This window comes from Mus caroli, unplaced genomic scaffold (genome assembly GCF_978045245.1).
Source record: "Mus caroli unplaced genomic scaffold, Mus_caroli_1 scaffold_7, whole genome shotgun sequence".
Classification (NCBI taxonomy): Eukaryota; Metazoa; Chordata; class Mammalia; order Rodentia; family Muridae; genus Mus; species Mus caroli.
In genome coordinates, this window is record NW_028227262.1 from 24,507,672 (window position 1) to 24,520,658 (window position 12,987).

Consider the following 12,987-nt stretch of genomic DNA (forward strand, 5'->3'; position numbering starts at 1 on the left):
TTCCCTTTTCCAGCACTCTGCAACCTGTCACCACAGGGGCATACTTTCTTTTTGATTAGCTTCTCCCAAGGTCCCTTCCTGTCCCTACGGAAGGAAACTCATTCCTCCTTCAGTGGCCATTGGGCCACCAGCAGAAGAAACACCTGCAATAGCTTGTCAAAGGGGGCAGGCTTGAATGGGAGGGGATCGGTCTGGAAGCTCCAGCCTGTGTGGAAATGCGGAGAGACCGATGCAAGGGGCCAGGAGTGGGTGGAGGAGGACACAAAAGACAGGGAGAAACTCCTCACTCAATTGTAGGAATATTGGAAGATGGTTTGGGGCAGGGTAACTCAGGGCTGGTCTGAAAAGTTAGTCTAAATCTCACTGGGGAGGCTGTCATGGTATCATGTGATGACCATTCCTGTCAGGTACCTATTTCTATGGTATTCTTTCAAAGGTGACACTGAGCCCTGGGTGGTCCCTCACTACCAAAGCAGGCACCTGTATTTGTCAGATAAAGACAACCAGGACCGCTGACTGCCTTTTACCTCCAAAGTCAGAGAGCCAGAGAGCCAGAGAGCCATGGGCAAATCGCCAGGGATGTGGTAAGTGATTAGGTATCTACAGAAATGAATCCATCTTCACCTTCCTTCTCTCTTTCACAGTTTTGAGACAGGGTGTCACTATGCAGTCCAAGGTGGTGTGACATCACCCTTCCTCTGTCCCCAGAGTGCTGGACTTAGACACAGGCCTGTTGTATGTGATTTCCCATTTCTCCCTAAAGAGCTCAGATCTGAACCTTGACTTTTAATTTTTTATCTATTTATTCTGTATATATTTGTTTATTCCATGGCATGTTGGCTGCCTAACGGTCAGAGTTCTGCATGAAGCCATCGGTTCCTAGCTTCCCACCTCTGTGTGACTTTTTTTTTTTCTCTTCCAGGTGTTTGGTCCTGTTTTCTCTTTTGGCATCATTTTCTGCTGAGCCCACCATGCATGGGGAGATCTTGTCCCCTAATTATCCCCAGGCGTACCCCAATGAGGTCGTGAAATCTTGGGACATTGAAGTCCCAGAGGGGTTTGGGATTCACCTTTATTTTACCCATCTGGACATAGAGCCGTCAGAGAACTGTGGATACGACTCAGTGCAGGTATATTACAGCACAGGAGGGAGAGGGATGGGAGGAGGGCGGAGGGATAGAGGAATGGGAGGATTAGAGGGCTGTGTGTTGTCAAGCTGTCCTATGGGGTAGGGGCATGGCTCAATGGCAGGGTACTTGCCATGCAAGGAGAAGTCCCTGAGTTTGGTCCCCAGCACTGGGGGAAAATGTGGTGGGAGTTGGGGAGGCAGACAGGCCAGACAGGAGCTGGAGATCGGGAGTAAAGGTTCTGTTCTCTTTGCCCATTCTCAGTTTTACACTTCCTTCGTCTCTTAGATAATCTCAGGAGACATTGAGGAAGGGAGACTCTGTGGCCAGAGGACCAGCAAGAGCCCCAACTCCCCCATTATAGAAGAGTTTCAGTTCCCATACAATAAACTCCAGGTGGTCTTTACCTCAGACTTCTCCATCGAAGAACAGTTTACCGGCTTTGCAGCATACTACACTGCCATAGGTAAGGTGTCCCTCTGTATGTGACATCTGGATCCAACTAAAAAATGAGAGGCAGGTAAATGACCACTCAGTGCATGAGATGAGGATTCTGTTGTCTCGCTTTGAGTCATGGTCTTGCTATGCAGCCATGGCTGGACACTCCAAGACTCCAGCTTTGTGCCACTGCCCCCGGGATGCTTATATCTTTAACGAATGTTGAATTGCCCTGGGTCTGCTTAGGAATTGCCTTGCCTTTGTGTGACTTTATCACATGTTAGTGGTGGTAAAGCAAATAATGAAACTGAGAACCTTGGAGAAATGGTACTCTATCAGGCGGCTTGCTTACACGAATGCAACCTTCACCTCAATTCTGCAGTGTGGGCACCATGGTCTTCCTATGAAGATACGGATCTGGTCTCATTGATGCAGGACTGTAATCCCATACACTCTGAAGGCTGAAGGAGAAGAACTGTCAACTCTAGGTCAACAGGGGCAACTTAGTAAGAACCTGTCTTCCTATCAGAAGTAAAGAGAGGGCTGTTGAGACAGTTTAGTCAGTGAAATGGTTGTTATACAACCACCCATTAGAGTTCAGGATCCATGAGAAGGTAGAAGGAATAACGAACTCTATACGCTTGTCCTCTGACCTTCATGTGTGTGCCCTGGCATGCCTCCATCATGCACATAAACGTGCATGGATAGTAATAATAAATGCTAATTTAATCCCATCACTCAGGAAGCAGAGGCAGGCATATCTCTGTGAATTTGAGGCTAGCCTGGTCTCTAGAGTGAGTTCTGGGACAGCCAGGGGTATATAGATAGAGATCCTGTTTCAAAGAAAAAATTTAAAAGGAGGGCTGGGAATTCTGGCACGGTGCACACACCTGTAATTCCAGTCCTAAGCAGAGGCAGGAGAATCAGGAATTCAAGGGCAGCCTGGGTTACAGAAGATTCTGTATTAAAAGATAATCACTCCAGCTTAGTGACAAAATGCTTCCTTTGTGTCTGAAAGGCTCTCAGAAACCTCAAGGCTAGGGAAAAACTGAAAACTGAGAACATTAATAATTTGCCAAGGATTGTATAAGAAGGACTATGTGGTACTAGGTCCTTCTACATCCATCTCCAGGTTAAAATGAAGTTAGGCCTGCTCGTAAAGTCCAAACGTCATCCAGTTTTACAGAAAGACCAACATCCTATAAAGTAGGTCCTAACATTTCTCCCCAGGTGACATCACCACCGTCTTTCCTTTCAGTGGTGTCTCTGGCACAGATTATTTTCTTTTCCAGACACAGCGCCTCTATGTAGCCCAGACTGGCCTTGAACTCCTGATTCTCTTGCTTCAGTCTTCTGAATGCTGGAGTTACAGCATGTACCAATTGGGCAGGGTGTTGTATAGTTTGTACGCAAGAAAAGTCATAGGGTTTTCATGGTGGAGCTCCTTACAGCACAGTGGCAAACACAGCTCTGAGTCGAACTTCAGAAAAGTAGTTTGGATCGTATTCGTAGATTTTAAAATATGGGGCTGGAGAGAGATGACCCAGCAGTTCAGGGAACTTGCTGTGCTCATAGAGGACCAGAGTTCAGTTCTCGGCGTCCACATGGCAGCTCACAACTGTTGGTAACACAATTGTTGGTAACTCCAATTCAAGAGCAGCTAATACTCTTTTCTGATCTCAAAGGGCACCAGACCTGCATGTAGTATAATATCAATACACTAAATACATCCATAAATATTGAAAAACTAAAGTGTGTTAAGATTTATTTTATTGGGCTGGTGAGATGGCTCAGTGGGTAAGAGCACCAGACTGCTCTTCCAAAGGTCCAGAGTTCAAATTCCAGCAACCACATGGTGGCTCACAACCATCTGTAAGGAGATCTGGTGCCCTCTTCTGGAGTGTCTGAAGACAGCTACAATGTACTTACATATAATAAATAAATAAATCTTTTAAAAAAAAGATTTATTTTATTATTTGAAATCTTTTATTTATCTCATGTGTGTAGGTGTTTTGCTTGCTTGCACATATGTGCATCACATACATAGGATATCTGAGGAGTCCACCAGAAGGCTCTGGGTTCCTTGGAACTGCACTGAAATGATAGACTTGTGAGCTGCCTTGTGGGTGCTGGGAATTGAACCTCTGGAATGGTTGCAAGTACTCTTAACCACTGAGCCATATCTCTGCCCCTGCAGACTTCTTTTATTAAAATGTCTTAGCTGTACATAGCTGTACATAATAATGATTTCATTAGGATATTTTCATACTCATCCATGTTTTTGTCCAAGTTGCCCTCAGTACATTGTCTCCTCCTAATTCTTCCTCTCTTCTGCCTTCTGCTTTTCTGTCTTTTTTATTTTTTCATTAGGATTGTGTAAGAGCTCGTCTAGGGGTTACTTATAGGCACATCGGCACCTTACCAGTGGCTGCATGCTAAAGAAGATATCTCTCTTTCCTCCAGTAATAAATTAGTTGCCTAGAGCTCCTCGGGGTGGGGTGGAGTCCTCCTGAGTCCTTCCCCACGCCACGACAGGATATCGAAAGGCACAGTCTTGTACAGATAATAACAGCCATGGTGAGCCTAAGAGTGCCGTGGCCTGTCATGCCTGGAAGACAGCATCCCGAGAATCTTCCTTCTGTTCCTCTGGCTCCTACATTCTTTTGTGCATGTCCCCCTCTTTCATGATGTTCTTGGGGCCTTAGAGTCTTCCTTCCTTCCCCCTTCGCTGTCTCCTATTCTTCCTCCCTCCCTTCCTCCTTCCTTCCAGCTGTCCCTTTGTCTCTGTCTCTCTGTCTTGTCTGTCTCTGACCCTGTCTGTCTGTCTTTTTTACTTTCTTGGAGAAATGGTTTTGGGTTGAAGCCCAGGCTGGCTTTGAACTCATGTCTTTCTGCTTCATCTACCTGAATACTGGGATTACTGGCATGAGCCATTATGCCTGGCTTTGAGAGCATTTATGCAACATTAACCTTTTCTGGTTTAGTTTGTTTGTGCTTTATCCTTATAGATTTGGCTTCCATCCTTCTTCCTTCTTGGTCTTTGTTCTCCACCTTGAGTTTTCTCTGCTTTTTGCAGATGTAGATGAATGCACAGATTTTGCAGATGTCCCCTGTAGCCACTTCTGCAATAACTTCATTGGTGGATACTTCTGCTCCTGTCCCCCAGAATTCTTCCTCCACGATGACATGAGGAATTGTGGAGGTGAGTTTAGCATCCAGAGGTCTTCATGTTCCCTGGATTTGGGATGGATTGAGGGCTTAGTCTATTGTTCCAAGTTTGATTAGGCTTTCCCTCCAAATGGCACCTGCTTTTAGCTGTTCACCAACTGAATAGGATCCTCAGGAGGGGAGAAAGATAAGATGCATCAGCTTTACATTGCTGTGAACGGTGACTTCACCAGTTAAAAGGATACAATGTTTATTTTGGTTCATGGTTCTGGCAATTTCAGTGTGGAGTGGGCGGATCCATTGTTTTGGGGTCTGTGGCCAGGTGGATCATCATATAAAGGAGTCAGACGGTAGAGCAAGTTGTCATCACAGGGCAGAAGGGAGGCAGAGAGGGAGGGCAGGGGTACCAACATCCTTTTCAAGGTCATACTTCAATGACCTAACTTCCAACTATCAGGCTAGATGAAGATTCCACCATCCACCTAAAAGTGTCACAGGCCAGTGACCAAGCCCTTAGCATATGTCACTTTTGGAATGATTAAGATCCAAACCACAAAGGAGGCTTTGAGGTAAAGTTGGTTAATGGAAAAGAGGGATAGATGCCTGTGAAGACACTGCCCGCGGCTGTTCACAACTACGGAAAGTTCCACATGGAAATTTTCATATATAACCATAGCAAACAGAGAGATCCTGAAAAGGCATTGGCTAGCTCACCTCATAGCATTGTGGGTAATTGTTTCATGGAGGCTTCATTTGGGAACAGATGGTGGGCTAGTCTGAATGGAGAACTCTGAGGTTATGAGGAAAGGAACAGAGAGGGCGGGGACTTCTTGTCTCCATATCTGATTGGTCCTTTCCCATTTTCTCTCCTCTAGTAAACTGTAGTGGAGATGTGTTCACTGCCCTGACTGGGGAGATCTCAAGTCCCAATTATCCCAATCCGTACCCAGAGAACTCAAGGTGTGAATACCAGATTCAGCTGGAGGAGGGCTTCCAAGTGGTGGTGACGATGCGGAGAGAAGATTTTGATGTGGAGCCCGCTGACTCAGAGGGGAACTGCCCTGACAGTTTAACTGTGCGTTGTAGATAATGAGCTTGGTTCTGACCCACAACTCATTTAGATTGCTGAGGCTTCTCTGGCAGCCTCCTTCTCTGTGGTTCTGGGCAAACACTCCACTGCATAGCTACATCCTCTGCTCGGAGACTAGTTTTACTCTTTGATTCTCTCTGTCTCTTTCCTCTCTTTCTCTGGCTCTCTCTGTCTTCATCTTTATCCTGCTGTTTCCTTAAGCCAGGGCTTTGGTATGTAGCCCAGGCTGGACTCAAAACTCAAAATGCCCTCTCATCCCAGCCTCTTGAGTGCTAAGATTACAGATGTTAGTCTCTACTCCTGGTGAGAGCATCCTCCTTCCTCCTTTAATCTCCCTCTCCTCTCCTTCCCTCCCTCCATGCCTTTATTTCTTCCTTCCTGCATTGGATTGAACCTTTGGCCCCAAGCATAGTAGGCAAGAGCTCTACCACTGAGCTACATTTGCAGCCCTTTCTATTTTTGTATTTCAGCACAATTTTTCCTTGAATTGCCCAAGCTTACTTTAATTTGTAATCCTCCTGTCTCGGTCTTCCAAGTAGCTGTGATTAAAGGCCTGCACCAACAGACCCATTGTTTGTAATTAAAGTGATCTTTCCTCCTACCCTTTCTCTCTCTCTCTCTCTCTCTCTCTCTCTCTCTCTCTCTCTCTCTCTCTTTCTTTCTGTCTTTCTTTCTCTCTGTTCCATTAAGGACACTCTCACTTCATACCACATCCTTTAATTCTTTCCTATTCATTTTTCTCTCCTGTGATTTTGTAACATTGTTTCCTTCCAGTTTGCTTCAAAAAAACAACAGTTTGGTCCTTACTGTGGCGATGGGTTCCCTGGACCGCTAACTATTAAAACCCAGAGCAATACTCTCGACATTGTCTTTCAAACTGACCTAATGGGGCAAAAAAAGGGTTGGAAGCTTCGTTACCATGGAGATCGTGAGTACCCTTAAAGCTCCTCTTTGACTGGGGATACAAAATTATTTGGACATGTAGACTCAAACACAGAGACTGTTCTTCAGCTAATATTTTTTTAACTAGTCTCAAAAATACAGACAAGGGGAAGGAGGGGAAGCCAATGTGTGACATCATATTCTTTTACAAGTTGGAATGTTAGACATTAGAACTGAGGACAATGGGAAACTTTGGAAAGTGGGAACAGGGATAGTGTGCTAGGCAAGCATGAGGATCTGAGTTTGTATTTATAGCAAAAATCTAGCCATAGCCAGGTATGTTTGTAACTCCTATGTCTTGGAGTGGTGGACAGAAAAAGGGACATCATGGGGTCTTGGTGGTCAGCTAGCCTGGGCAAACATGGCAAGCTCCAGGTATAGTGAGATACCCTGTCTCAAGAGGGTAAGGCACAGAGTGACAGAGCAGGCACCCAGTGTCCTTCTTCAGCCTGTGGGTTGGTACACTAGTCCTCTTCCCCCATACACAGAAAATGTGAGAATGTCTGAAGATGCTATTACACAGATATAATTTCAGTCCTAGAGAAGTGGAGGCAGGAGAATTACTGCAAGATAGACTAGCTTGGGCAAGCTCCAATCTATCCTAGGGTACACAGAGAGATCCTGTCTCAAAACAGGGGTGGTGGTGGTGGTGGTAATGATGTAAAATAGCATACGATTTCCAGCTCTTTAGTAAAATCTCATTTCTGTTGTCTCCAAGCCATCTCCTGTCCCAAAGAAATCACTGCCAATTCTAATTGGGAGCCCGATAAGGCAAAATACGTGTTTAAAGATGTGGTGAAGATAACCTGTGTGGATGGATTTGAAGTTGTGGAGGTAAAGTACGACTCATGCATCTTTTTAACCTCAGGCTCAGACCAGAATTGTGAGCACAAGAGTTTGTCGTTGCCTGATCAAGGTATTAACCCCTCCCAAGGATGGGCTGGCTCAACGTTTTCAGTGGTTCCTGTGAGGTCTGGAGCTCCTGGTCCAGCTTGCCCTCTCTGCCCTCAGTCTACCCGTGGGTGGGGAGCTGAAATGCTGGGACAGACTTGTCTTCTCACTGTAGCTCCTGGGTACATTGGGTTATTCTTCTAAAGATGTTCCAAGTATCTTTTGAAGAGGACTTGTCATTGATCCAAGACCAGAGATTCAATTTCATTATTGGATTTGGTTTTCTGTATGCTTATTAAATTAATGTTGATATTTGTTTTCCTCTAGGGACATGTTAGCTCGACTTCATACTATTCCACTTGTCAAAGCGATGGACAGTGGAGCAACTCCGGGCTAAAATGTCAACGTAGGTGTCTCTTCAAAGCAGAACTCTTCTTTCCCCTCCCAAGGGGGATGGAATAATCAACACATCAAAATTCAAATGCATGGTTTTCCTCTAGGCTCTCAAGAAAATGACTTGCATTTTTGAAGGATTCTGTCATAGAGAATTGTCTAGCCCTCTCCTAGTCTTAGGCCAATTAGACTACCATGTTTCTTCTAAAGAAGGGGGCAATGGGATATGTTGTCAATAGTTCTAAGGGAGTACATTCTGGGCTCACACAGGAGGCTCTGCCAACCAGAGAACTAGGTTTCTCCTGGTCTCTTTCAAGAGACATCTACAGCCGGGCGAGGTGGCCCACGCCTTTAATCCCAGCATCGGGAGGCAGAGGCAGGCAGATTTCTGAGTTCGAGGCCACCCTGGTCTACAGAGCGAGTTCCAGGACAGCCAGGGCTACTCAGAGAAACTCTGTCTTGGACCCCCCACCCCCCTAAAAAAAAAAAGAGCCAACTGCATTGGCAGCTTTCAGAGGGCTAGAGAATTGGTTTAGAGAAGGTGCTGCAAGAAGGCTGGCTTCGAGAGATTCATCAGGGGGGTGATTATGGATGTGGCTACGGGAGGGGTGAAGATGGAATGGGTCCCTAACTCTTTCTGGGAGGGAGTGACTGTCTATTTCCCCGATTCTTCTTGTAGCTGTGAATTGTGGAATTCCAGATCCCATTGCAAATGGTATAGTTGATGAGCCAGAGGATAGTGTGTTTGGTACTGTCATTCACTACACGTGTGAAGAGCCATATTACTACATGGAACATGAAGAAGGTGGTAAGTTCTTCTACCAGAGAAGAGAGAGGGAAGGAGTGTGGGTGATTTGGAGGTGGTTACTGCTTTTTCTCTCTGGTTGGAGAGACAGAGAAGATATTGTCATCCTTTTGGCTTAGTCTGAGGACACAGTTGTCTTGTGGGATGGGGTTTGTACTCAGGATCATTCAGGATGTCATAGAAGCCATCAGCTTAGTGTCAGCGTGCAACAGGAGTTCCTTCATAGCGTTAATTTCATGTAGTTATCTGACTCCACAGCAGTTATTTCAGATAAAATCCACAGGAGGACAGGCATGGTGGTGGAGGTTTGAAATCCTAGCCCTTGAAAGATAGGGTAGGAACTGTTGAAGGTGAGCCTGAGCTATCCCCCTTTTCTTCTTTCCCCATCCTCTCCTCCCCATCTCTCTCTAGTCCTTTTGAGATGGATTCACAGGGTTTAGGGTGGCTTTTTCTATGTAGCAGAGGCTGGCCTGGATCTTTCTGCATCCACCTGCTAAGTGTTGGGCTTACATGCCAGTGCCATCATTCCCAGCTGAAGGTTCTTTTCTAGCTCATTTGATCTGCTTACCTGTTCAATGTCCAAAGGACCTGGAGCTTTGAATAAAGGGGGAAGGAGGAGTGATGTGCGGAATGTGACATCTTCCTTGTATTATTCTAGGGGAGTATCGATGTGCTGCAAATGGGAGCTGGGTGAATGACCAGCTGGGTATTGAGCTCCCAAGATGTATTCCAGGTAATCTGGGCTGTGGTGTGGGTAGGAACTGTAGCTATACACGCAGGGAGTAAGTATTGCATGAAATTAGCTGTAACCCTCCCAGAAATGGCTTAGACCCATCTCCGGGAGCTCAGCACAGTGAAGTGATAGGAACTCTGGCCTGGAATTTCTTCAATGGCATCAACTTAGGTCAACTTGAAGGGAAATAGAAAAGTTTGCCATCATCAACAGTTGCTGTCACATTAGTCATTAGGGAAGTGCAGATCAAACCATGCTAAGAGAGCTAGCTGGGTGTACACTTGTAATCCTAGCACTCTGGATTCTGAAAAAGGATTGTGAGTTGTGAGACCAATCTGGACTACATAGTGAGACCCCACACCCCTGCACCACACACACACAAGATAAGGACTTCATCTGAGAGGCAGTTGAAGGCAGAAAGCCTGGTGCTGTTATCTGTGTCCCGTGAAGAGTCTCTCAGCATTGGCTCTAGTTGGGTTTTTGACCTTATGGGCTAAACATGAAGTATGCCTCAGAGGGGCTGTGGGTCAAGCAGTGAACTGTAAAATACTAGCTCATTTGGATTTAGTCATTCATGTAACCCTCCTGTTGAGCCAGTCTCCTCCATAAGTCTGCTTGGCATTGACAAAGGAGGTGTTTTGGTGAGACGCGGAAAAGTCAGATACGGAGGTAGTTGACTAAAATTGATTAAGACATGCGGAAGAACTCTGCCACCCATTGGGTAGAACATTTGAGTGGCTGAACTTTTCAGAGGTCAGCATCATTCGATCTATCTTGTTTTTATTCCTTCCTAGTCTGTGGAGTACCCACCGAGCCCTTTCTAGTGCAGCAGAGGATATTCGGAGGACAACCTGCAAAGATTGAAAATTTTCCCTGGCAAGTCTTCTTTAATCACCCCACAGCTGGTGGGGCTCTTATTAATGAGTACTGGGTGCTGACGGCCGCTCATGTTGTGGAGAAAATCTCCAACCCTTCAATGTATGTTGGGATCACAGCTTTGAGACTGACTGACTTGGAAAATGCCCAGAGACTCTACAGTGAGCGTGTCTTTATTCATCCCAGCTGGAAGGAAGAAGATGACCTAAACCCACGGACAAATTTTGACAATGACATTGCCCTGGTGCAGCTGAAAGACCCTGTGAAAATGGGACCCAAGTTTTCCCCCATCTGCCTACCAGGCACCTCCTCAGAGTACAGCGTCTCACAAGGTGACATGGGGCTGATCTCAGGGTGGGGCAGAACAGAAAAGAGATTCCATGTTATCAACCTCAGAGGGGCAAAGGTACCAGTAACCTCTTTAGAAACCTGCAAACAGGTGAAAGAGGAGAACCCCACAGCAAGGCCAGAGGACTATGTTTTCACTGACAACATGATCTGTGCTGGCGAGAAGGGTGTTGACAGCTGTAACGGGGACAGCGGAGGAGCTTTTGCTTTCCAGGTCCCCAATGTCAATGTCCCCAAATTCTATGTAGCTGGCTTGGTGTCTTGGGGGAAAAAGTGTGGGGCCTATGGGGTCTACACAAAGGTAAAGAATTACGTGGACTGGATCCTGAAAACTATGCAGGAGAATGGAGGGTTCAGGAAGCACCAATCCGTAGGGTGACAACACCCCTCCAGGGCATAGCACGCTCACTGTTCTCAGATCCTATGGTGGTCCCCGTATTTCACAGCAATGGAGAGAAGATGCGGGAGTATGGTAAATGCTGAACTTGATTGTCAAAATGTCTGCATGGAGGCAGGGTTGATCACTGGGCTGTGTTGGTTATTCAGTTACTATTGCTAACAACATGGCAGAAGCCCTTCTATCTTGTGCTATTCCACAGGGATATCTTATCCGATCTTCCCTCATTTAACCTGCTTGAAATTCCTGAATTACTTACAGCAAAGCATGCTTCTAATCTGGTTCTGGCTGTATGGAGAGCCACAGGTGGAGAGGGAGATTTGGGCCATAGCATCATGGAATTCAGGCATCAACATCATGGAATTATACATCTTTAACAAGATGCAGACAGGGAACATAGCCTTTTTTCTTTCTAGTGAGACTTACCGAATACTGGGAATTTAGAAATGAGTACCATAGTTTTCCTCTGTGAGTTGCTTCAATATGTTTCCTAGAAATTAATTTTCTTGTAATCCCCCTTTGTATCATACAGTGTAATGACTTAGTAAAAGAGAAATTGAACATTGCTGGTCTGCTTTTTTTGGTAGTTTTGCTTAGTCTGTCTGTTAGGTGTCAAAATGGAGTGATCTCTGTAACAAAATGTGTCAGCCAAAAGTTCAGAGATAACTTCCCTGACTCTAGGGAAGAAATCTGAAAACAAAACCCCAGAATGAGCTGGGAAGTGGTGGCACACACCTTTAATCCCAGCACTTGGGAGGCAGAGAAAGGCAGATTTGTGCATTCAAGGCCAGCCTGGTCTACAGAGTGAGCTCCAGGACAGCATGGGTTACACAGAGAAACCCTGTCTCAAAACAAACAAACAAACAAACAAACAAACAACCCAACACCACGAAAATGAAACTAAATCTCCTTCCTCCCCAAGAGTGCCAAAGGACCATAGAATAAAGTCATTCTGTGTATGAAATTATCTCAGTATTAGACTATAGAATAATGACATTCTGTGTGACATGATCTCACTATAGTCTATAGAATACTGACATTCTGTGTGTGACATGATCTCACTATTGACTATAGAGTAAATTCATTCTGTGTGTGACATGGTCTCACTATGTAGTTGGCATTGGCTTTGCACTCATGCTGTGCCCTGGAATTTACTGTTTCCTTGCCCCCGACAGGTCTGTGCCAACACATCTAGTGTATACATATAAGTTCATTGGCTAGGCCGAGCATGGGATCCAAAGGAATACTTGCTAAGCAAGTGTTCAACCCCTGGGATATGAGATATATTATAGCCCTGAAACACAATTAAAAAAAAAATAAAAAGAGCATTGGATCTCAACCTGTGTGTCACAACCATTGGAAATCACATATTTCCAGTGATCTTAGGAACCTCTAACCATAAACTTATTTTTGTTGATGCTTCAAAACTGTAATTTTGCTACTGAGTGGTGTCTCATTTGCTAAGACCATTGGAAATTCTGGTCATTGGATGGTGTGGGCCCACAGGTTGAGGACCTTATCTATAGCTTAGGCTGGCCACAAATAAGCTATGTAGGGAAGGATGACCTTGAACTTCTGATCTTCCTGCCTCCACTTTCTGAGTGCTGCGATTACTGGTGCACTACCATGCATGGTTTATGTGTGCTAACAACCCAGCTCTAACCTTTCAGACATCCTGTCTACTGACTGAGCTACAAAGCGCAGCAGAAATACAGCCTTGTAGAAGCTGAACACAGGAGAGCCATCCCTTTTCATGAGAGTTAAGGATTTAGAACAAGA

At 45.4% G+C, this 12,987-nt stretch overlaps 1 protein-coding gene across 1 annotated transcript; it reads left to right on the top strand.

The window, feature by feature from the left end:
• Positions 1–439: 439 nt before the first annotated feature.
• Positions 440–11,575, top strand: LOC110295790 (complement C1s-1 subcomponent). The gene is made up of 11 exons (XM_085839592.1): positions 440–584; positions 923–1,130; positions 1,416–1,593; positions 4,642–4,767; positions 5,609–5,808; positions 6,598–6,751; positions 7,484–7,599; positions 7,984–8,062; positions 8,729–8,857; positions 9,513–9,587; positions 10,382–11,575. Exons 1-11 carry the CDS (start codon positions 562–564, stop codon positions 11,188–11,190), a joined length of 2,097 nt encoding a protein of 698 aa, XP_085695718.1. The 5' UTR covers positions 440–561; the 3' UTR covers positions 11,191–11,575.
• The last annotated feature ends 1,412 nt before the right edge of the window (positions 11,576–12,987 follow it).

What these genes read in the sequence shown, in the direction of transcription:
- LOC110295790 (XM_085839592.1), top strand. Translation starts at nt 562, where the DNA reads ATGGGCAAATCGCCAGGGATGTG. An exon ending in GTGGATACGACTCAGTGCAG is followed by an intron (nt 1,131 to 1,415) that starts GTATATTACAGC and finishes TTCGTCTCTTAG; the next exon opens with ATAATCTCAGGAGACATTGA. An exon ending in ACTGCCCTGACAGTTTAACT is followed by an intron (nt 5,809 to 6,597) that starts GTGCGTTGTAGA and finishes GTTTCCTTCCAG; the next exon opens with TTTGCTTCAAAAAAACAACA.